At 44.4% G+C, this 24,971-nt stretch overlaps 1 protein-coding gene across 2 annotated transcripts in view; it reads left to right on the forward strand.

The window, feature by feature from the left end:
- LOC142560908 (uncharacterized) overlaps positions 1-24,971 on the forward strand; it is a 236,316-nt gene that overhangs the window by 43,704 nt on the left and 167,641 nt on the right. For both annotated transcript variants that reach the window (XM_075673325.1, XM_075673323.1), the window contains exons 9-11: positions 385-561; positions 3,552-3,644; positions 22,314-22,448. In XM_075673325.1, coding sequence (XP_075529440.1) covers positions 385-561; positions 3,552-3,644; positions 22,314-22,448 — 405 coding nt within the window. The remainder of the gene's footprint in view (positions 1-384; positions 562-3,551; positions 3,645-22,313; positions 22,449-24,971) is intronic.

The following is a 24,971-nucleotide window of genomic DNA, read 5'->3' on the forward strand; positions in this document are numbered from 1 at the left end:
TGACACCGGTTTGACAGAGCACACATTAATGAAGGCGAGAGCAAACAATTGGGACAGAAAAATAAGCATACGTAAAGAAGCACTAAACACCAGCTGGTTTATTTTTAGGTGGAACCTCATATTTGGCCATGAACAAAACATTGCATTGCAACTGTGTGAAGACATCAGTGATGAATCCAATCAGCAGAGCTTCTCAGATTGGAACACACACTCGCATATTCACGGTGTAAAATTTTCGTCAATACCTTAATTTCGATATCAGTGAGCGTGACGAAAGGTGACCTCACGCACCTGTAATTTTCTTCTTCCATCTGGTATGTTTCATTGCTTGGTTAATTATTGCCATTATTTATTCTTGCCACTTAATGATGGTACATTCCACAGATGCTGGCGATGTCCTTCCTGAAAGATGCCCTGATACAGAGCAACACAGTGCCGACACTGCATGCGTTCCGGCATCTCGTGACCAATGGCCACGTGAGCCAGGCCTACCTGCCACTCGCATTCCACTGCTGGAGTTTTCTGCGCAACAATGACACGCGCTACCTGGAAGAAGTCTTTGTGAGTAGTTGTATGAGTGGATCAACACATGGGGTCGTAAAGGGTGAACATACCGCTGATGCCTTGAAGTTGTTGTTCAGATTTCCAAGATGGATAAATGGGTACATTAGCAGGTTGGTATTGCAGTTGCATAATTTGGTGCATTGTGCTGTTTAATGATACAACACAGCATGAGACTAACTGCTACAGCGTATTATTGATGGTCAGTGACCAGTGTCATTTCTTATAAGAATTTATCCAGCTTGTTTATGTATTTACTCAGAATATGTGAATGTGAGTTTTGACACATTGCACTCTCTAATGGCACGTCCTCACAAGAACGACATTGCTACTTAGCAGTCTCAACGAACACTGAACAGTGCCATTCCTTATCCAATGGAGTTGCCTTCAGCTTCTCGTCTAGCTGCCCAAATTGCGTAATTTAAGGTGTTGCTGCAGTGAAAATTTGTAAGTAGGTGCATTGCATTCTGCTACAGGTTTACAGCAGCATTGCTGTCATACAGTTGCACTGATCACTGAACAGTAATATTTCTTTGCCTGTGATTGATGGAAACCCACTGCTTGCATATGACACTAGCTAGTGACTGAAAGAGCTATATCTAGCCAGGCAAGAACTGGCAGAGAGTGAGGGGGGGGGGGGGGGCAAGGAAAAGGTAGGGAGGTTAACTAGACTTTGTCCTGTTTGCTACCCTACACATGAGAAGGAGGAGTGATAGAGGGGGAAAGAAAAGACGTGAATCCAGATCAATCGCATGCACTATACTACAAGGTGCAGCATGTCCATAGTCGGGCACTCGAACCTGTTCCACTCACGTACTGGAGAAGCACTTGTGTGCCTTTTTAGGCTGGTAAGCTGCGAGGCCAGGATTCCAGGACATATGCTGTAATAAAATGCAAATCACCTAGTCTTGCCAAGGCACACTGGAGAGGTATCAGGGGAGGTGACTAGTAGACGCTTCACATCTTCAATTAGTGCACATGGGCGAGTCAGCTGGTATGAATCAGTGAAGGCTACTTCGATACCTACAGCCTTAAAAAAGTGCAACGTTATTGGGGAAGGGTGTCTCAATGACTACTGAGATGGTTTGTGTGGCCCCAGTATAACATGGCAGAAGGTTCCTTTTTTTTTTTTTCACAGTACAGTCTATGCTTGTTACAGCGGACCTGTGTACAACAGGCTTTCGGATATAATGGACCACATTTCGGCCTTAGTTTGTTCTACCTATTTTATTAATGCAACAAAGTTCAGTTTTAACGGACCGCGCTGCAACAGATTATCGGCTACAGCGGACAAAATTAGCGGCAATTTTTTCAGAAATCGGGCATATAAAACATACTTTTGCTGTGTCGACACAGGCTGACAACTGGCTTGCGAGGGTCATCCGACGATCGCGGCTCAATATCGCGCCCGCGAGGAAGGAAGGCAGGGCGGAAACACGCAGTCTTCTTTTGCACACAAGGCACAGGCGTCGTGGGGAGGCGAGAGAAATGGGGGGGTTCTACTCCGGCGGCTGCTGCTTGCAGTGCGGCCGCCGTATATTTAAAGCGATCTGCAGTTTAGACAAAGTGCACCCACTGCCTGTAGCTTCGTTCGCACTGTGCTTTCAACGTTTCGTTCACGTTGAAGCTCGAGACAGCATGATGGTCAATTTGCCCGCTGCTGCTGCCACACTTGCTTAATTTGCTATCGCAATCGATGCTTCGCCTTTTGGGCGAAACTGCAACTTTTTTTGTTTGCTTTTTGCTTTGGATGTTTGTCACTCACTCTTCACAATAAAGTTGTTAGACATCGCAATGAAAGCTTCAGAAGGGAGGTGTTTTGAATATTACGGACTTTGGTTAAAACAGTCATTTTTTTTTTATTATCAGGGTGCATTGTAGAGAATTGACTGTATTGTCAGAGTAGCATTAAAACGAAGAAATTATGATGCCACATAATAGATATAAACTTCTTTAATTCACTTTTTTTTAGACCTCACTGTTACCTCTCTGCCTTTTACCTGTTGTTTTCTCTTTCTCTCGCAAGTTTTTTCTTTTTTGTATTTTTTTAGAGAGAAGAAACATTCAGTTATGTTTTATGACAGTAACTGTGCTTGTTAAATTCTATTTGAAAATTTGTCTAGTTGAACACCATTTAACTATTCTGAAATGTGTGCATGAAGCAATAATGAATTTAGCTATTTTGGACCAGCGAAGTTTTGTACGGCAACTTCAGTGAATATGATTCCACCAGGCACATTCAGGAAGACTGCCATATTATTTGTAGTCAGATGTCGCAAAGTAACACAAGCACCCACAATGATGCAAGATTTGCTGGCCTTGTGGCATTCTGACACAGCTGTGAACAATTTATAATAAGTAGCATCAAATAAATCATCAGTTCACGCATAATGATGAACGAAAACAATCCAGGCATACCTCAGGCATCTGTGTAATGTCCCTGTCACATGGGCAATTTAAATGTTCGTTGGAGGCTACCTGCATTGGACTTTTAGAGGATGATACAAGTGTGATCTCGATTATGCTAGCAAGATTCAAGTAGTGCACTGCTCGGAATTACCCGTAGTGGCATTCGCCCTACCCTGAGTGTGATCTACACTGACTCCAGCAGACTTATAACTAGCTGTACAAATCATGCCATGAATTGCTGTGAATGAACTATGCCCATACTATGCCTATTTAGGCCACAGTTAAGTTGCATTTGTTGTTTGTCTTTCAAGACTTTGCACTGTCTTGTTGGGTTAACGAATGAAATTACTGCTGGTTTGGTAAAGCCTGTTTTACACGTGTGGTATGGGTAGAGCACTTTGTGAGGCTTTCAGCTGCATCGTGTTAGTATGCAACATTAAGGACCCTATGATGTTTTGGGTTGATAAACATTATTCAGCCAGTACCATAGTGTTGTGATGGAGGAAACAGGGTAAAAAAAAAATGCCAAGTTTTCCATGTGAATAAGTAAAAGGTGGTTTCTCCCTGCCATGCTTGTGCAGGAAATCTGCAAGTCAACTGAGCACCGGATGTGTTGGCTTCTCTTGGGACGTATGGTACGAAAGTATCACACCAACAACGAAGACAAGAACGCAGTGAGTTGTTGCTTTTCAGTGAAAACATATTTTTCTCACAGCCTCCTAGTGACTTTCTCCTTTTCTTTTTCTTTCTTTTTTTTTCTCAGGCAAAAAAAAAAAACAATTAATGACTGCCATTATTGTATGCCCAACTGCTTTTGTACCATTCCTTATGTCAGCCGCCATATTGCCTTGTGAGTGGGGCGGTCTTATTTTATAGCTAATACATACCTCCCAGGTTTTTATGATTTTATTGTAAAGTCCAGTAATGTGGAAAAATTGGCTAGTTGGTGATTAATCATCATACCTTGGTGGCGTAGCAGCGCACTGACAAGGACAAGGCGAAGACACGCAAGAATACATGGCACTCGCTGCACTCGCTACTATTTTATTTCAGAACACGTACTTCATAATATTTATATATTTGCATACCCTCGGACGTCAGGCAAGATTACAAGTATTTTTCAAATTCATTTGCCCGTGCCCGAGTATGCGCGGGCACACCTGCTGCAGGGACACAGCTTTCCTCTTACTGTCATGTTAATCTTTCCACCTTCAACTATGGAGAGTCTGTACCCATCTGAAGAACATTAAAAAGTGTGAACTGGACACAGACGAAAAAGGCACATATATGGCAGGCATGTGAGCTACTGTGTATGTATGTTCTATACGTGCTTTTTTCGTCTTGTGTCCAGTTCTTGCCTTTTAATGCTCCAACAGATTACCAATGCTCCCAAGCTGCCACTCTGGTGGCCCATCTGGCAAGGAAGGTACCAAGCTGCAACAGGTGAAATCAGTTTTATTTGCACAAAGCACAAAGTCTAAGGGAGTCCCTCATTTTTTTGTTGGTCCAAACGCATTACAGGTACAACAGTCTGAGAAACAGCATGGCTATTTCAGTGCAACAGGATCAGTGGCAAACATCTGAATCAGTTTAACAAAGACTCATGGCAGGAACAAACTGCATCAATGGCTGCAGTTTGTTCCTGCCATGAGTCTTTGTTAAACTGATACTGGGTGTTTTTGTAAAGACTACCAAACAATTTTGAAGATCACCTGTGGCAGATTGTGCAGTTCTAGTCCTTGAGCTTGATTGCTCAAAGAGGTGGACATTATTCACACAGGTAATTGAAATGCATAATGGACTAATTACTGAAAGTCACTAATTCAGTTTTTAATGCATTATCCTATGGCACATATTATTTACGAATTGCAGTGAGCTCAACTGCAAGGCATACCCACTTGGAACAAATTCTCAGAATGACATGAGTTTCAGGGTATTAGTTTTCTAACTTTGAAAAGAAGTACATTGGTGGTCCAGTTGTGCTTCAGTGCATAAAGCAGCATATTATTAAAAAGTAACTGAAATGGCAGTACATTTTTATTGAAAGTTTGATGGTGCTTATGTCGAAAATGGTGTCAGTCACAGAATGTTTTCAAGTGGATATGCCTTGCAGTCTCACCGGCTACAATTTGTAAATGGCAGTATGTGCCGTAAGGTAATTATTTAAAAACTGAATTAGTAAATTTTAGAAATTAGTCATTTATGCATTTCAATTTCACGTGCAAATAATGTCCACCTCTTTGAGTAAACCAGCTCTAGGACTAAAACTGTGTTATCCACCACAGGTCAGTCAGACAATGAACTTTATTGAAAGGTCCTGCAAGTTTTTGGGATGGGCAAAAGGTCCCACCTAGGTGACGGCCAGGAGTTCTCGAGTCCCAGCGACTTCCTCGACCTGCTGGGCAGCCCAAAGTTAGTCATAGCTGAAAGCAATAATAATAAGATGGTGCACGATGTGGCTTGAGGGCTTATGGACCAAGTCACGGCCGACAATAGGGTTGGCATCCTAGCGTCTCCCGAGAACGAGGATGGAGAGGAGGGGAAATGGAAGGATCGTATGACCAGATTTAATGACATCACACAACACTACAAATTGCAGAGGTGCGTTTTCCCACCACCTCGGCAAAAGCTCAGCAAAAAGCAGTCTGTTGAATGGCAGCAATTACAGACCAGAACTTATCCAAACCCGGTGATCTCACACCTCATTACCCTCCGTGGTTGCTCAGTGGCAATGGTGTTGGGCTGCTGAGCACGAGGTTGCGGGATCGAATCCCAGCCACAGCGGCTGCATTTCGGTGGAGGTGAAATGCGAAAATAGCTGTGTACTTAGATTTAGGTGCACTTTAAAGAATCCCAGGTGGTCAAAATTTACGGAGTCCTTCACTACGGCGTGCCTCATAATCAGAAAGTGGTTTTGGCACATAAAACCCCATAATTCAATTCACACCTCATTTACCCAGGCATATGCACAGGACAAATAAATGCAACAACTGTGGTTCCAGAGCCACTCTGGAACATATATACTATGGGAGTGTCGAGGCATAAACAAACAATAATGGGGATTCAGCCTCTTGTGATTGCCTCTGTGCGTGCTGCGAGACTGTAGCTCAGCTCTGCCCTTGATGATCCACTACAGGTGATTAAAAAAATTTTTTTAGCAGACTCCACAGAAACGCCCAGTATATGTGAGATACAAAACACACATTAGCAATTAAAAGCAGCTCATTACGTCTATCTGGGGAAATACATGTACAGGAAAAAAAGCATAAGAGTTGTCTTGTGGCAAGATGAGCTGTAGCAAGACCTTCATGGCAGCACATTTATTTATTTATTTATTTATTTATTTATTTATTTATTTATTTTAAAGGCACAGTGGGAGGTTACAGAAGGGAGTGGGAAAAAAAGGGGCTTTAGTCACAATATAGCAAAAAGAAAACATGAAAAGCAGCAATAAAAAGTTTACACGAAATGCAAGAACACAACAGGTAACCAGGTAGATTATTCAAATACATAGTTTTGCGTGGCAGTTTTAAACAAACAAGTGTCAGAAATATCGGCAACAGAGGTTGGCAGGTGGTTCCAATCGCTGGCCATCTTCGGCATAAATGAGTAGAACCATGCATTCGTCCGGCAGTATGGAATGCGTACCTTATGGTGATGATCTGTGCGAGGTGATATGAATGATGGCTCAGAAAGAAGATCCCTTTTCAGTTGGTAATTATGGTAATAAATCTTGTGAAAAAGTAGCAATCGGGACAGTTTTCGACGAAGCAAAAGAATAGGAAGGGTGAAGGTACTTTTCGTTGCCGCTACACTAGAAGTCCATTCTAACTATGGAAAAATGACGTCATCATTCACTGCTATAAAACTGTGAAATGGTTTACCCGTTAGCATTAAATCTTCATCCTTTCATACATGTAGTCATGCCCTTAAGCTGTTTTATGTGTGTAACTAAGTTTACATCATTCATTACACTATATTTGTCATTTGTATGTATTGACAGGTTTTTTTATGCACTATAGGCTTATATACATACAATTTGTTTTCATTTATATTATTTTTCTATGTTGTATTTTCGCGATTGTGTTCGTTTGTTTTAGTTAGCTTGCTCTTCTTTAATACATCTCTGCATTGTTATTATTAACCGAAGGTCCCATTGCAGTCTTTGACTTTGGGACCCTCGTCTGTATATTGTATCTTACAAATGCATTGTATTTAAAGAATAATAAACTGAAGCTGAAACTGAGTGAAGTTAGACAATATAAAACGGGCACTGCGATTCTGTACCAATTCTAAATGATGGTAAGGGTTTCGAGACCCGGATCCCCTACCAAGCTTTCATATTCTAATTTAGATCGCACTATGGTTTTGTAAAGTAGTAGTTTTAATGAAGATGGAGCCATAGAAAAGTTACGGTGCAAGTAACCAAGCATGGGGTTAGCATTGCTAACAATATGATCGACGTGAAGTTGCCGTGAAAGAAATATGTGAAAGTTATGTGTACCCTTAAATATTTATATGTCCTTACTTGTTCAAGTATAGAGCCTGAAATATGGTACACACTAAGATTCACGTTAGCCGACCTGTGTGAAACATGCATAAATTTACATTTCTTAGAATTCAGTTTAATCAGCCAAGTGTTACACCAACTAGATACTTTATCTAAGTTGCATTGTAGTATTGACAGGTTTGAAATGGAAGAGATTACTCGGTAAATAATGCAGTCATCTGCAGCAATCTGTGCTGTAGCCTACCTGCCAGCGTGCGTCTGATAGTAGCAGGAGACTTTAATCTTCCGGGTGTACTATGGGACAGCCTCAAAAGTGCTTCTTCCAGCGTTACAAGCTGTATCACCCTGTTGGACATTGCATTTAATAAAAACTTAATGCAAGTTGTGAATGAGATAACTAGAAGTGGACCCACGAGAGAAACATTGCTAGACTTGGTGTTCATAAATGAAGAAATACACGAATATGAGGTGAATATTGAAGAAGGACTTTCAGACCACAAACTTGATATATGTTGCATAATATATGGTCTACCCTATAAAAATAAGAAAAAGAAACAAATCTTTGTTAGAGATTTCAACAAGGCTGAGGACATCGGCATTTTACACCACTTAGAAAAGCAACTTCACTCTTTTGACGAATTGGATGACGTTGATATTTTGTGGATGGAATTTAAAAGAATAATGAATTATTGTGTGGAAAAATTTGTACCTCAACAAAAAAAAAAAAAAAACTGAGAGAGCGTAACCCATGGGTTAATCAGGAAATAATTCAATTAAAACGCAAATCGAAACGCATGAAAGGAAACAACCTAAGAAAACAAGATGACATTGCACAAGTATCATTTCTGCTTAAGCACGAGTTAATTTCAGCAAAACAAAAGTATTTTTCTGAGACCTTACCTTCTTTTATGTTTCTGGCGTCACATCATTCCGACGAAAGACAGCATTCAGTACATATATTTCGGAGGCTGCATCGTAACTGATCACACAGAAATTGCTGAAAAATGTAACGATTTCTTTCACTCTGTATTCGTGCCTTCTGAAGTTGAAAGCATAGACTTCTTCACAGAAAGTATCCATGAACAGGAAGGCATGCCAGATATCACTATATCTGAGCAAGGAATATAATCGCTTTTACTAGAGATTGGCACAAAAAAGCCTGTTGATCCTGACAACGTCCCCAATGAGTTTTTAAACCGTTATACAGAATGGGTGTCTAAATATTTAAACATTATTTTCAGCTTGTCCCTAATAAGCAAAAATTTCCTTCCGACTGGTTAAAGCAAAAGTTACACCTGTTCACAAAATGGGAAACAAACGTTGTGTTGAAAACTACGGGCCAATTTCAATGACGTCCACATGCTGTAAAATACTAGAACATATAATATCGGCAAGTTTATTTGATTACCTTGAGGGCAAAAATCTGTTTAATCCTCATCAACATGGCTTTAGACGCAAATTGTCAACGATTACTCAGCTCGTAGAAACAGTCCACGAGTTAGCAAAAGCAATCGGCGATAAAAATCAGGTAGACGCAATTTGTCTTGATAAGTCAAAAGCATTCGATCAGGTTCCACACATAGAATTTATGAGGAAACTACAGACTTTTGGAATTAATAGTACTATTGTCGCTTGGAATCAATCTTAAAAATAGAACGCAGTATTTGGAAATCAACAGCACGGAACCCGGCATTCTGAGTGTTTCATCAGGTATTCCCCAAGGCTCCGTGCTTGGCCCCGTCTTATTTCTGTGTTACCTCAACGATATTGCAAAGACAGTTTTTCCTCGGGTATTAAGGTTCGGTTATTCGCAGACGATTGCCTGCTTTACTCACATATAAGACCCAAAGAAGATCAAACTACGTTAAACACAGTGTAGTGGGTAATATGCATGTGGCACAGTGCGGACTGCCACCGCTGCGGCGCGAGACCCGAGCTCGGGCTGTTGATGCGTAGCGCTAGGACTCGTGATCTAGAGCTACCTGCGATCCCTCGAATGAGCTGCAATAAACCCCATTTCATTTGGTGGAGCTGCGGGGTAACCTTGAAAACTGGAACTCCGAAGCCGGACACTACCGACTGCTGCGACCATGCCTGACGAAACCACCCAGGAAGATGCACCACAGCCTCGGACGGTCATCGTTTCCGGTGCATTGCGCCAGCATGATCCTGCCATCTTTAGCTGCACCGATGATCATGACATGGAGGATTGGTTGTCATCTTACGAACAGGTGAGCCAGCATAACAAGTGGGACGACGTCACCAAGTTGCACAACGTGCTGTTTTACTTAACCGGCGTCGCGAACCTCTGGTTCCGAAACCACGAACACAATTTCACAACGTGGAGCAGATTCAAGACAAGTTTCACAGAAGTGTTCGGATGCCCCGCTTTTCGCAAGCTTCGCGCAGAACAACGCTTACGGGGCCGCGCGCAACATCACGGTGAAACGTTCACAAGTTACATTGAAGATGCCATTGACCTGTGTAAGCGCGTGAATCCGTCAATGGCGGAACAGGACAAGATAAAACACATTATGAAAGGCATTGATGAGGACGCATTTCTAATGTTGTTAGCGAAGGATCCGCGTACCGTGGCCAAAGTTATCAATTTGTTCCAAAGTTTTGACGAGCTACGGAAACAACGCATCTTAGCTCGGTGCCCACCGCCTACGGAAGATTCGTTAGCAGCATTGGTTATTGGCGACAACCACACAACTTTGCTGACGCAAATAAAAGAATTTGTGCGCGAGGAGGTCGCGCGACAGCTCTCAATTTTGCCGACCACGGAGAAGCCTTCTCAATATTTGGCTCCAGCGATCCGACAGGTAATTCAAGAGCAAGTGACCGAAGCTCTCCCACCTCCGTGTCAGCCAGCTCCCGTGGCCGCGCCTCTGACATATGCTGAAGCCGTTGCACGGGCGCCTCATCTGCCGGGATTCTCTCCTCCGCCTTCAGCGCCTCTCCTGCCGGTGTTCTCTCATCCGCCTTCACCTCGCCAGCCGGTGGCTCCCTTTTTCAGCGCACAGCAGCAAGGTACAAATCCTTGGCGCACTGCTGACAACCGCCCAATATGCTATGCCTGCGGTACACCAGGACATGTAGCGCGCTTCTGCCACCGGCGCTTGCCGGCCTTCGTGGGCACCGCGCGACCACCCAGCTCCGGCTTCCGACCATTCCGTATGCCTCAGTGACCACCACTAGAAGTCTACGCTGCTGATGACATACCAGCACCGCAGTCACAGCTCTACGGTACTTGCGCTCGCCTTCCCCTCATCGGCGCTCACTCTCACCCATGCGTCGTAGGCCCAGTGCCAGTACTACCGAGGCGGAAAACTGATTTCCGCAGTTCCTGAGGCACGAACTGCGTCATCGTCGGAACATCAAAGTCCTCGTTTTTCCCCCGCTAACATTATTGAAGTGTCCGTTGATGGCATCAAATGTCTTGCGCTCATCGATACAGGTGCTGCTGTATTCGTGATTAGCGAGAAACTTTGCCGCGAATTACGGAAAGTGACCATGATGCCTTCGGTACTGTTGCTTAGAACAGCCAGTGTACAACAAGTTCAGCCAGTCACTATGTGCACTGCCAGGGTGCTGATTCGAGACATTCTGTATTCGATTGATTTCTTTGTGTTAACTTGTTGCTCCCATGATCCCACGATGTCATTCTCGGTTGGGATTTTCTGTCGCGCCATCACGCCGTCATTGATTGTGCACGTGCTGAGGTTCAGTTCTCCGTTCTGTGCGATTTGCCATCTCACGACTTTAAAGTTCAGGATGTTACCAGGATCTGTGTAGCCTCAGATACTGAACTCCCCCCTCACAGCGCGGTATTTGTCCCTCTTTCATGCGCATCACTTGCCGAAGCGACGGTCATGTTTTCACTCGCTGCCGTCTTCATTCGCCACCAGCCTATATTGTTGCCTTTCGCCCTCCTCACGGTTCACCATGGGGCTGCAGAAATACTGATTTCTAACCCAAATTCATGCACTTTGGCTTTGCACTCTGGCGAAACTATTGGTACCATCCAGACTGTGGAAGCTGACGTTATTGTGCATTTCCCTGTTCCCGACGACGTGGATACTGCCAACGTAACAGCACTGGCACCCCATGTGCCATCTAACCGAGTATCACCGGATGTTTTTTTGTCGCTCTATTGCCGATGACCTCGAGCCAGCACGTGAGTGGCTTATTACTTTTTTAAATGATTTTCACGTCTCTTTTGACTGCAACCAAGCATCATTAGGCTGCACAGGTACCGTCTCTCACCACATTGATACGGGACATCATGCACCATTACGCCAGCGTCCGTACCGCGTGTCATCCACCGAGCGTCGTGTCATCGCCGAGCAAGTTGAAGACATGCTTGAATGTGGTGTTATCAAGCCATCCTGCAGCCCTTGGTCGTCTCCTGTAGTACTCATTAAGAAAAAAGATGGCTCGATTCGTTTCTGTGTGGGCTATCATCGCCTCAACAAGATTACACGAAAAGATGTCTATCCTCTACCGCGCATAGATGACGCCCTGGATTGTCGTCATGGTGCCGAATTCTTTTCTTCTTTGGACTTGCGATCGGGCTATTGGCAAGTGCCAGTGGATGAATCCGACCGCTCGAAGACAGCTTTCATTACGCCTGATGGCCTGTATGAGTTTACAGTAATGCCATTCGGCCTCTGTAATGCACCCGCGACATTCGAAAGGATGATGGACAATATTCTACGAGGCCTCAAATGGAAGACATGCTTGTGTTATTTAGACGACATGGTAGTTTTCTCCCCTGATTTCACCACTCACCTCTCTCATCTACACGAAGTCCTTACTTGCCTTACCACCGCCAGCCTTCAACTTAACTTGAAAAAGTGCCGCTTCGGAGCTCGCCAGCTGACCATACTTGGCCATGTCGTGTCCAAAGACGGCGTCCTTCCCGACCCTGACAAACTTCGTGCTGTCACAGAATTTTTGCGGCCGACTACAGTGAAAGAGCTCTGAAGTTTTGTCGGTCTTTGCTCTTATTTTCGACACTTCGTGCTACGGGACGCCATCTTGTACCGCCGAAACTATCAGCCAGACGGTCGCAAATGGCTGCTAGTCATCCCTCGCCATTTGCGTTCCGACGTATGCACGTATTTCCATGCAGACCCACAACAAGCTCATGCTGGCCTCCTGAAAACCTACGAGCGGCTCCGCCAGCTGCTGGCGCGGCATGTATTCTTATGTCCGCAAATACATTCGGTCATGCGCAGCTTGTCAGCGACGCAAGACATCTTCTCATACGACAGGCCCTCTGCAACCTTTACCGTGTCCTGCACGTCCTTTTGATCGGGTTGGCATTGACCTTTATGGGCCTCTTCCATGCAGTGCTAACGGAAATCGTTGAATAATTGTCGCAGTAGACCACCTCACAACACTTGCTACGGCTGCTGCTCGTGACGTCGCCGTATTCATCTTACGGCACGGTGCACCGCGAGAACTGCTCAGTGACCGAGGCCGTGTCTTCTTGTCCGAAGTTATTAATGAGCTACTCGCCGCGTGCCGCACTATTCACCGCACCACTACGGCGTATCACCCACAGCCTGTATGAGTTTACAGTAATGCCATTCGGCCTCTGTAATGCACCCGCGACATTCGAAAGGGTTATGGACAATATTCTACGAGGCCTCAAATGGAAGACATGCTTGTGTTATTTAGACGACGTGGTAGTTTTCTCCCCTGATTTCACCACTCGCCTCTCTCGTCTACACGAAGTCCTTACTTGCCTTACCACCGCCGGCCTTCAACTTAACTTGAAAAAGTGCCGCTTCGGAGCTCGCCAGCTGACCATACTTGGCCATGTCGTGTCCAAAGACGGCGTCCTTCCCGACCCTGACAAACTTCGTGCTGTCGCAGAATTTCTGCGGCCGACTACAGTGAAAGAGCTCCGAAGTTTTGTCGGTCTTTGCTCTTATTTTCGACGCTTTGTGCGCAATTTTGCCTGCATCATCGCTCCCCTGACAAACCTCCTGGCTGGCCCTGGTGACCTTCGCGACTAGACTCCGGCATGTGACCAAGCCTTCACCACTTTGCGTCGTCGGCTTCTCTCACCGCCTGTTCTACGCCACTACGACCCGAGGGACCGACTGAAGTTCATACCGACGCCAGTGGCGTTGGTCTTGGAGCCGTCCTTGCACAACTGAAGCCTGGCTTTCCAGAATATGTGGTTGCATATGCGAGTGGTGCTCTCACGAAGGCAGAATCCAATTATTCTGTCACGGAAAAAGAATGTTTGGCTATAGTTTGGGCCTTAAACAAATTTGCCCTTGCTTGTATGGCCGTCCGTTCGACGTTGTGACAAACCACCACGCACTCTGCTGGCTTGCGTCACTGAAAGACCCGTCGGGGCGTCTTGGATCTTGGGCTCTTCGGCTCCAAGAATTTGACATTCGCGTATTTTATCGGTCCGGGCGCCAACATTCTGATGCAGATGCGCTCTCCCGTTCGCCCATGCGATCCGACGAAACGCCACCTTCATCCATAGAGTGCCCGATTGCTACGCTTGCTGTTACTGACATGCCGTCTGAACAGAGAAAATATCCGTGGATTGTGTCTCTCATTGAAATTCTTAGCAGTTCTTCAATGTCTACATGCCCTTGAGCCCTTCGTCGCCAAGCCACCCACTTCGTGCTACGGGATGCCATCTTGTACCGCCGAAACTATCAGCCAGACGGCCGCAAATGGCTGCTAGTCATCCCTCGCCATTTGCGTTCCGACGTATGCACGTATTTCCATGCAGACCCACAACAAGCTCATGCTGGCCTCCTGAAAACCTACGAGCGGCTCCGCCAGCTACTGGCGCGGCATGTATTCTTATGTCCGCAAATACATTCGGTCATGCGCAGCTTGTCAGCGACGCAAGACATCTTCTCATATGACAGGCCCTCTGCAACCTTTACCGTACGTGTCCTGCACGTCCTTTTGATCGGGTTGGCATTGACCTTTATGGGCCTCTTCCATGCAGTGCTAACGGAAATCGTTGGATAATTGTCGCAGTAGACCACCTCACAACACTTGCTACGACTGCTGCTCGCGACGTCGCCGTATTCATCTTACGGCACGGCGCACAGCGAGAACTGCTCAGTGACCGAGGCCGTGTCTTCTTGTCCGAAGTTATTAATGAGCTACTCGCCGCGTGCCGCACTATTCACCGCACCACTACGGCGTATCACCCACAGACTAACGGTCTAACGGAACGATTCAACCGCACTCTTGGGGACATGCTCACCATGTATGTTGCGCCTGATCATTCCAACTGGGACGATGTCCTCCCTTTTGTGACGTACGCATACAATACCGCCGTTCAGGCTACCACAGGCTTCTCACCATTTTTCCTTCTTTATGGACGTGAACCATCCACTACCCTCGACACCGTAGTACCATATCACCCGGATGCCTCTGAATTCACCCCTCTTTCCGAAGTTGCTCGCCATGCTGAAGAGTGCCGCCAACTGGCTCGCTCGTTCACGTCAGATACCCAAGGAATCCACAAAGATCGCCATGACAACGATCGGCCCACACAGTCCTTCGCCGTGGACTCTCATGTCTGGCTTCGGCTGCCTTTCCAAGCTCCAGGCCTTAGCCCAAAGCTTGCTCCGAAATATCAAGGTCCGTACCGGATCGTCGCGTGTACTTCGCCTGTGAATTATGTGGTCGAACCCGTGACGCCATCTTCGGACAAACGCCGCCGTGGCCGCAAGACCGTTCACGTCAGCCGCCTGAAGCCGTACCACGACCCCCTTATCGTATCATCACCTTAGGTCGCCAGAATGGCTCCTCTTCACCGCGGGGGAAGTTGTAGTGGGTAATATGCATGTGGCACAGTGCGGACTGCCACCGCTGCGGCGTGAGACCCGAGCTCGGGCTGTTGATGCAAAGTGCTAGGACTTGTGATCTAGAGCTACTTGCGATCCCTTGAACGAGCTGCAATAAACCCCATTTCAACAGCATTAAGTAGTGTCCATGACTGGTGCACAAAAAGGAAAATGAAAATAAATCATAGCAAAACGTCAATTATAAGAATAACAAACAAAATTAAAGATATTGTGACATGCTCACGAAGACTCTGTAACAATATTCTTCTGTTTGAATACGAAATTGAAGGACACAAGATAAAGAAAGTAAACTGCTTCAAGTATCTAGGCATAACGATAAGCAAAATTTAATTTGAGATTGGCACATTCATAGCTTATGTAGTGCAGCCAAGAGAAAATTGTGGACTTTGCGCCGGAAACTAGGACAGCAACCATGACAGTGAAACTAACTGCCTATTTGACACTTGTAAGACCAACTTTGGAATATGGCTGTATCGTGTGGGACCCTATACGAAAAATCAGATAGCAAGGATTGAAAAAGTACAAAAAAGGGCAGCTAGATTTATTCTGTCTAGATATAATTCTACGGATTCAGTCTCGGGGATGTTGTCAGAAATTAAATTACCTCAGCTACTAGAGCGGAGAAGAGTTGCTAGACTTAAGTTCCTCTATCTTTTGTGGGGTAACTTCTTTAATTTGAACACTGGACTGTATACACAAACCAGCGCTCGGCCCGAACATTGAGGAACAGTCACAACCAACAACTTGCACCCTTCCAAGCTTGGATCAACACATTCAAATATTCAGTCTTCCCATGAACAATTGAAGAATGAAACTCACTGCCACAGCACATAACGCAAACAGATGCTGTCAGTTGATTTGAAAAATCTATACACCTTTACCTTGACCTGCCAAATTAACCACGACAGTTCGTTTGTAGCGAATTACAACTACTTGTAAATATTGATGTTGCTGTGTGTGCTGCTACTACGGCATTTATATTTTGTTGTGAGTCGCAAGTTGTGCACATTAATTTTATTTTTTATGTACATGTCTACAAGGCTGTGATTGTCAAAGCTTTCTGCATTGTAACAAATATTTCCCACCCTGTAACGGCCCAAAAAATGGGGTAACAGTATTAATAAATGATATGAATGAATGAAATGGAAAAGTCTGATTGTGGAGTTAATAGAGTTTGGTAGATCATTAATATACATTAGGAACCATAATAGCCCCAGCACTGAACCTTGAGGCATGCCTGAGGTAACATAACATGGTGAAGAATCAGCATTATTAGCAGTGACGAATGAAGTTCTGTTACTCAAAAAACTCTCGATCCATGAAAGAATGTTAGGGTAAATGTTCAGTTTGCTGAGCTTTAAACAAAGTAGTCGGTGATTAACAAGATCAAATGCTTTCTGGAAGTCTAAGAATATGCAATCAATGAATAGTCCCTTGTCTAATGCGTCAAATAAGTCATGGGTGAAGGAGATGCGCTGCATCTCACACGAAAATGATTTACAGAAACCGTGCTGACGAGGAAAAAAGAAATGACTGATTTTCAAGAAATTTAACAAATGTAGAATATATGATATGTTCAAACATTGGACATGGGATACTTGTTAACTTTATCGGTCTGTAGTTGGTGGTGCACTGAGTATCACCAGACGTCAATACTGGTTCAACCTTAGCCACCTTCCAGTCCCCGGGCAACTGTCCCAAGCCTGACGACTGCGTAAACATTTCACTCGAGTAAATGGATAAACACTTGTATTCTTTAATAATGTGGAATTGATGTCAATTCCTGAAGGCGAGTAAACCTTTAGATTACTGATTAAACTTTGTACACCAAGACTGTCTGTCAAATACAATTCGGTTCATTAAAGGATTCTGCACCGGGCGAAAACAGGGGATGGGAACAGATGATTGCTGAAGAAAAGCTTTAGAAAAGGCATCATTAAGCACTTGAAGACACCCTGATGAAGGAATGGCAGCGCCGCTGCTGCCGTTAAGAGCTAATGTTTTATGCTTGGGACCAGCAATGATGTTCCAAAAATTTTGGGGGGTCATTAATCAACAATGACGGAAGCGTGCTGTGGTAAAATACATGCTTGGTGTCTTTCAATGCTTTCTTATATTCTGAAGCGATGGCTCAATATGCATCCAAGTGATAAGAACAACTGCTTGTTTCAGGTCTGCGAAGCATTTGTTTCTTTTTATTTAAAAGATGTTGTAATGCCGCAGTAAACCATAGAGAATGATGCTAGCTTGATATGATGAGTAAAGGTATGTATTTATGCACGAGGTGGTGAACTTTTTTTTTGAAAATCTGCCAATTCATTTCCACAGTACGGTTAACAAAGTTTGGCATATGCTCAGCTAAAAAAAGGCCCTACTTCTGCATTTATCGAAGGAAAATCGGCTTTTGAGTAATCTCTGATATATTTTAGATCAGATTGCATACGCCTATTAGTGCTTCCAAGTTCAAACTGGATGAAGCAGTGGTTGCTGAGGCCCAGCAGAAATGTCAGTGAATTGTCTAGATCGGAAGACGTAGTTAGAACAGGATTGAGGATATTAGCACAAGTAGGTGTGGTACGGGTCGGCTCGGTAATTAGCTGAGAGACGCTGAAGTCGGCACACAAATTTATGAAGCCAATCGTGTCAGATGACGAATCTAGAGTGGAGGGCAATGCACCGGACCAATTTATTTTTGGCAGGTTGAAGTCACAAACTAAAAACAATGGTGAAGAAGGAACTCTAACCGAAATTCAGTTTAGTATGTCATGAAGATCGCTACAAAATGACGATCGGGCATTCGGAGGGCGATAGCATGTGCAAAAGAGTGTCTGGATGATTGATGCGTATACATGGCACATATGATTTCAAGAGAAGTAACAAGTGGCACATGTGAAGACTGCAGATGGTCGGCCACCACTGTGAGAACACCTCCTCCTGTTTTATCACCGCGGTCACACTGATATGTAGTGAAATTCTTTTCGCAGTTAAAGATTTCATAATTTGATATCTTGGAATTCAGCCAGGTTTCGGTAAGGACCACAATGTCTGCACTACACGTGTCGGCAAGATTACCCAAACCATCACACTTGTTAACAACACTACGAATGTTAGAGAACAAAACACACGTCATTTGCAGGCTTATGACTGCAAACAAGTGGCTACGTGGAGAGCTGATTGGCTAGCATGGTGCTACTTTCAAGCCTGTATGATGACGCTTCGTTATTTATGTGGTATTCAGAGATACTATCTGATGCATAAATGTATACATAACACCTATTTTTTATGAACAAATTGTTCTGATGAAGAGCAAACTTCTCTCCACTTGCCTGTCCAAATTCGAATAGTTTTTTTTTACACAAATTCTGAGTTGACATGCAAAAATCTTTGGTAGCATTTACTCCGGAGATTTTCATTTTGCTTCAGTCGCTAAAAACAGCTTCCCGGATCTTTAAATTTGAAGAGTTTACAATGGCAGGACAACACCTATAGGATGAAAATTTGCCTAGCCGACGTACACTAGCTATAGCCTCATCTGGTAGCTGAAAGCTCATTGCAGAATGAAGCATTTCACGCACAAGCTGTTCCGAAACCCTTTGTGGTTGCTCAGTGGCTATGGTGCTGGGCTGCTGAGCACGAGGTCGCGGGATCGAATCCCGGCCACGGCGGCCTCATTTCGATGGGGGCGAAATGCGAAAACACCCGTGTACTTAGATTTAGGTGCACGTTAAAGAACCCCAGGTGGTCCAATTTTCCGGAGTCCTCCACTACGGCGTGCCTCATAATCAGAAAGTGGTTTTGGCACGTAAAACCCCATAATTTTTTTTTTTTAAGCTGTTCCAATTCATCCCATGTTTTGTTTTGCGAATCAGGTAAGCCGTGGAAAATCAAATTATCTCATTGCGACCTGTCTTCGAGGTCGTCCATTCATCTATGAAGTGCCTCTGCTTAATTCTGCACAGCCTTGGACACTTCCTGGGCGATGTTAATGGCATTGGGTGCCTGCGAAGTGGCTACTTTTTCTTCGACGGCAACAAGCCTATCGTTCATGCTGGTCATTTGACGCTCAAGCTTTGATAGTGTTTGCCAGACTTCATTGAGTTGGGAGAGTATTTCGCTATGGTTCTTGTCGAGTTTTCCATTTAAAGCTTTCAACAGGGAGACAACATCGTTGTTGGAGTGGCTGGGATACAGCTTAGGTGGCCCGGCATTCTGTTCAATATCACTGCCTAAGAGCAATAATTTCGATACGTAATGCATTCGCAGATATCATATAGGAACACGCTTGGGCATGGGAAAAGCAGTAGGTTGACATTGCTTGTGCATTTACAATGCAAAGAAGGGCATGGACTAACCTGCACCAAGAAACAGAAGAAAATTTGATGCGCCTGCATCATAGCTGCTGTTGCTTGTGCATAATTATTACGCACAGCATGCATTAAAGACACGGACGAAGAGTAACGATGAAACGTGTTCGTGTTTCATCTCTTTTCTTCATCCGTGTTTTTAGTATGCCCTGTGTGTAATAATTATGCAGATGTACTGACTCGCCCAGCTAGCTACCGTATTCTAGCTGTTCCGTGCCCACTGAAGGCGCTCGGCGGTAACCAGTGCATTTAAATGGGCGCGGTACACTCGATGACTCTGACGATAGAGCTTGTGCGGCCAAAGGTGGGGACCACTTGAAGGCGATGGCTTCATCCTGTAGCACCGGGCAATATTGGCTCCATACCATTGGCACATAATGGCAGACCACAGCGCATTAAGAAGTGATGCCACTCGCACATACCCTCGCCTGCTGTTGATACATTTTAGGCATGCTAGTAGCTGCTGGAATCGCACAGTCATGCTGGAGTTCAATGGATGCCTATCTGTACATCACCTGTTACCAAGATGGTTTAAGACATGGCGCTATCATCCTGTGCGATGTTGCGCTCTGGCCGAGCTCTCCTTCCGATTCCTCTGTTTCCTCCATCTCCACAACTCTCCTCCTCCTCTGTGAACTTGGAGCAGACGAAGTAGGAAGTTGTGTCAGGCCCTCCTGCTCCTCTCCTGCTAATCAGCTACCCCATCTCTGAACACACTACTCTCTTAACCTCCATGTAACCACACTCATTTCCGTGCACCCCAGTTAACCCCCATTTACAAAAGTCCAGTGTTCTATCATCCACTTTACGAGACATGGTGAAACGTCACCTGTGCACATTTCAGGCAGCTGTCCATCTTGAAATCTACGGGCTGAGATTGCAACGAGCGACAGCGGTGCCGACCAGGGGAAGTATTCTGTAAGAGTCCACCTAGTGGACACGTCTATTTCGTCTACTGCTGAAGTGCCGATTGGCTGTGGCGCCTGGCTGCTGCAGACGCGCAGCCCAGCCCAGCCAATCAGAATTTCAACAGCTGACGAAATGGACGTTTCCACAAGGTGGACTCTTACAGAATACGTCCCCAGATGGCCTTGTGCATCGCTTGGCACCGACTTGGCTAATTACCTGCTCCCTGTTGAGCACTCAGGCACACTTTGTCTGTTTTGTCTGCTTCATACAGAGAGTGCAAGCACAGCTGTCTGTGCACTGAACCCCAGTAGGTTATGTTTTTACCTGTGAATTATGTGAGCACACGCACATGGTGTGTGTGCATAAATATGCACACATTTTCTTTAGTGTTTAGACAATTCACTTCTTTTATTGCCTCATCTTTCCACAGGACTGTTCTTATGTTTCTCTCATGTAAGTCCCAGGCAGATGTATTGAACTGTTCTTAATTGATAATGTCTGTATGTGCAACTGAATAGGAAATATATTGCAAATTTCGAAACATGGGTACCTAATGTATCACTTCGACATGAAATGTAGCAGGGAGCAGGAACAAATACCATATACCCTGGGATTCCTCAGCACCATGTACCTTTCATCACCTTTATTTTAACAGACAAGCATGACTGGCATTCTGAATGCCAGTAACAGTGCAAAATTAGCAGTAGAACTTACGAACTAGCCACACTTGGTATTGGCAGTTTTTCAGAAAGCTTTCTGAGCGAGTAAAACTCAGTCACGGCATTTAAAGCACTAACTTTCCAGCAGGCCGCATATTACAATGGTGAACAACGAAAGCTACAATAATAGCCACAGTGTAAACCAGGAAAGCTTCCTTCTGGAATCCTTATCCGTGTTACCTTCTTAATTTGTGGTGCTTTGTTCACTATTATTATTATTACTACTACTACTACTACTACTACTACTACTACTACTACTGCTATCATCATCATCATCATCATCATCATCATCATCATCATCATCATCATCATTATTATTATTATTATTATTATTATTATTATTTCGTTTTTTTCACTGACTGCTGTCATCAGAAGTCTCAGCTGTAGTGTGAAGCAAGGGCTAAGTGTGAAGCGGTAGTGCAAATGGGGGATGAAATGATGTAATGATTCTATCCCAATCTTATTCCTTTTTGTGCTTTTTTAGTGGCCCAGATGACTTTCCACCTGCATTATTTCCGTGATTGACCGGCCTTGTTAAGAAATAGAATCTAGTGAAAGAAATCTTTGCTTTATGCAGTCAAACCGTGATATAGTGAACAAGAATTATTGGATTAACAAAGCAAATCTAAAATTCACATTTTTGTGCTGATATCAGCATGTATGCTTATAACGAATACATACCAAATAAATTTTTGTGTTGTGTGTGGCTTTGTTTTAGCCAGGTTTCAGTGCACTGACCCCGTACTACTCAGCTGTTTATTATTGGGCCTTTTAAGCTAACCCATCCTTTCACTTCCGTTTGAGCCCAGCATATGTAAGAAACCTCCATAGCACCTTCAAGTCAGAATTGTCGGGATGTCTCCATCACAAACCGCTTTCCTTCTTGATTTTTCTAGCTAATCTTTTTTCCTGTCTTGGCTGTCCAGTTACTGCTTGGTGGTTTAACACACACTATCGCTTGCCTCTGCTCTTTCAGGTGCTGCCTGTGTTCGACGCCATCTTCAAACACATTACTGCTTTTCTCGGCAGAAACTGTGATATCAGCACAGCATCTTATCCACCTCTGTACACCAAGCCACAGAAGATAAACCACCTTATCATGATGCTGAAGGTAGGTGGAGCTTGGTGGAACACACTGGCACTGCCTTGTATTCCATAATGTCATTGGGAGAAAAGACTGGGAATGGGGGAGATGGAAATTCAAGACGATGAGCAAAATGTGAACAAGGTGAATGCAGGAGCCAACGTTTCAACAAGTGGACTTGTCTTCTTCAAGGCGACATATGCTTTCCTTGCCACAGTATATACCGGTGGGGTTCTTCTAAAGGGGAGAGGGTGTGAGGCGGGAGGACGCGGAAACGAGGGAAAATGTGTTAGCGTGTCGAATTGAGAGTAAAGAAATGCTGAGTACAAGGTCAAAGCCAGGCCCCCCCCCCCCGGTCTGTCAACACAGGCGCGTTAGCCGGCGTGTCAGACGCCCTTGACACGCCGGCTGACAAAAAAAAAAATAATAATAATAATAATAATAATAATAATAAGGGAAAGGGAAGCGAAAGGGAAGGGTAGAAGAAAAAAAAAGGAAGGGGGGGGACACGCCAAGAAATTAAACTAAGTGTTGTTGCCTATAGCTTGAAGTTTAGCATACCGAATAGATTCCAAAGCTCCCTTTGAAACGTTTATGCCTATTGGTTGCAATGTCTTGAACTTATGGATAAGGTATGATTCTCTGTATTTTCTTTCTCATTCACAACGGAAATTTGACTGTAAGATGTAGAGTTTAAGTTCATCAAAGTTATGACCTGGTTGGTTGAAATGCTCGGCGACGGCTTTGGGAAGCTTTTTAGCTGTGTCCGCGCGATGTCCGTTTAATCTGACGTTCATTAATTGTCCTGTTTCACCAATATATTGTTTTTTACAGAAGGCGCATTCAAGTATATAAATCACATCCGAACCTGTGCAAGTGAAGCTAGATTTGATTTCATGTGTATAACTATTTGCGGTGCTTTTAATTTTAATGTCACTTTGAAGGTGCCTGCAGGTTTTGCACCTAGGGCGACAACATGCTTTTATTACGGGAGAATGCTGCTGGCTGACTTTTGCGTGCACTAACATGTCTTTAAAGTTCTTGTTTCGGTGATAGGTAACCCTGGGTACATCCGGGAATACTTTTCGCAGACGTTCGTTACTTGATAATAATGGGTGGTATTTTCTTAGGATGTTGTTTATGTTTGGGAGTGCATTAGAATATTTTGTTATAAAGGCCAGCGGTCTGTCAGATTCTAATGTGGGCTGTCTCTTCGCCAATTTCGACTGTCTCTCCAATCTTGACGCGGCATCATAAGCTCTATCGAGAGCAACTTGGGGATAGTTCCTTTCTGCTAGCGTTGATTTAAGGTCATTCGGGTGGTGGATATAATCGTGGTCTTCGCTGCAGATTCTTCTTATGTGTTTCGCTTGTCTGACAAAAATTCCTTGCTTGCAATGTCGCGGGTGATGGCTGTTGTAGTCCAAGTATTGCTGGCTATCTGTAGGCTTCCGGTAAAGTGTCGTTCTCAGTTTTCCACTTTCTATGTAGACCGTCGTGTCCAGGTAGTTGATTTGACTAGGAGAGTGGTGAGCAGTAAATTTAATACTCGGGTGGAAGCGATTGAAATGGCTAATTAAGTTGGTTAAGGCGCTTGTGCCGTGTTCCCATATTATAAATATGTTGTCAAAGTAACGAAGGTAGGTGTGGGGTTTTAAAGGGTAGGATTTGAGCAGGTCTGCTTCAAGCTGTCCCATGAAAATGTTCACATACGTGGGAGCGAATGGCATACCCATGCTAGTGCCGAAAATTTGCAGGTAGTGAATAGAATCGAATTCGAAATAGTTGAGTGTGAGAACTAACCTAAGGAGCGATAAGTAAACTTCAGGAGCATGCGCTTGGGGATTGATTGCGAGGGATCTAGAAACGGCTTCAATTCCTTCACTCATGGGAATGTTGGTGTAAAGGCCAGAAACATCCAAAGTGACTAGAATAGCGCGGTCGGAAAGGATTTGGTTGGCGTTGATGCCATCGATAATTCGAAGGAAGTGCGGCGTGTCTTGAACGAAAGATGGGAGGGTGGTGGGTATGTTTGACAGGTGGTGATTTAAGAATTTAGATAGTGACTCAGTAGGTGTGTTGTTATTAGACACAATAGGCCGACCTGGGATTTCTGCTATAAATATTTCTTCGACCGGAACTTTATGTATTTTAGGAAGAAGATAAAAGCGGCCTGCTGTTTTGTTCTTGGGCATCATGAAGCGATATTCAGATTGCGTGATTAGTTCCCTGGACCGGAGCTTCGCTATTGCGCTTAACACAATATTGCTGTAATCTGGTTAGAGTCGAGTTTTCTGTAATGGGTGTGGTTGCTCAGTTGTTTCTGCCCTTTACACCAACTTTCCCATGAGTGAAGGAATTGAAGCCGTTTCTAGATCCCTTGCAATCAATCCCCAAGCGCACGCTCCTGAAGTTTACTTATCGCTCCTTAGGTTAGTTCTCACACTCAACTATTTCGAATTCGATTCTATTCACTACCTGCAAATTTTCGGCACTAGCATGGGTATGCCATTCGCTCCCACGTATGTGAACATTTTCATGGGACAGCTT

Source organism: Dermacentor variabilis, chromosome 10 (assembly GCF_050947875.1).
Source record: "Dermacentor variabilis isolate Ectoservices chromosome 10, ASM5094787v1, whole genome shotgun sequence".
Taxonomy (NCBI): domain Eukaryota; kingdom Metazoa; phylum Arthropoda; class Arachnida; order Ixodida; family Ixodidae; genus Dermacentor; species Dermacentor variabilis.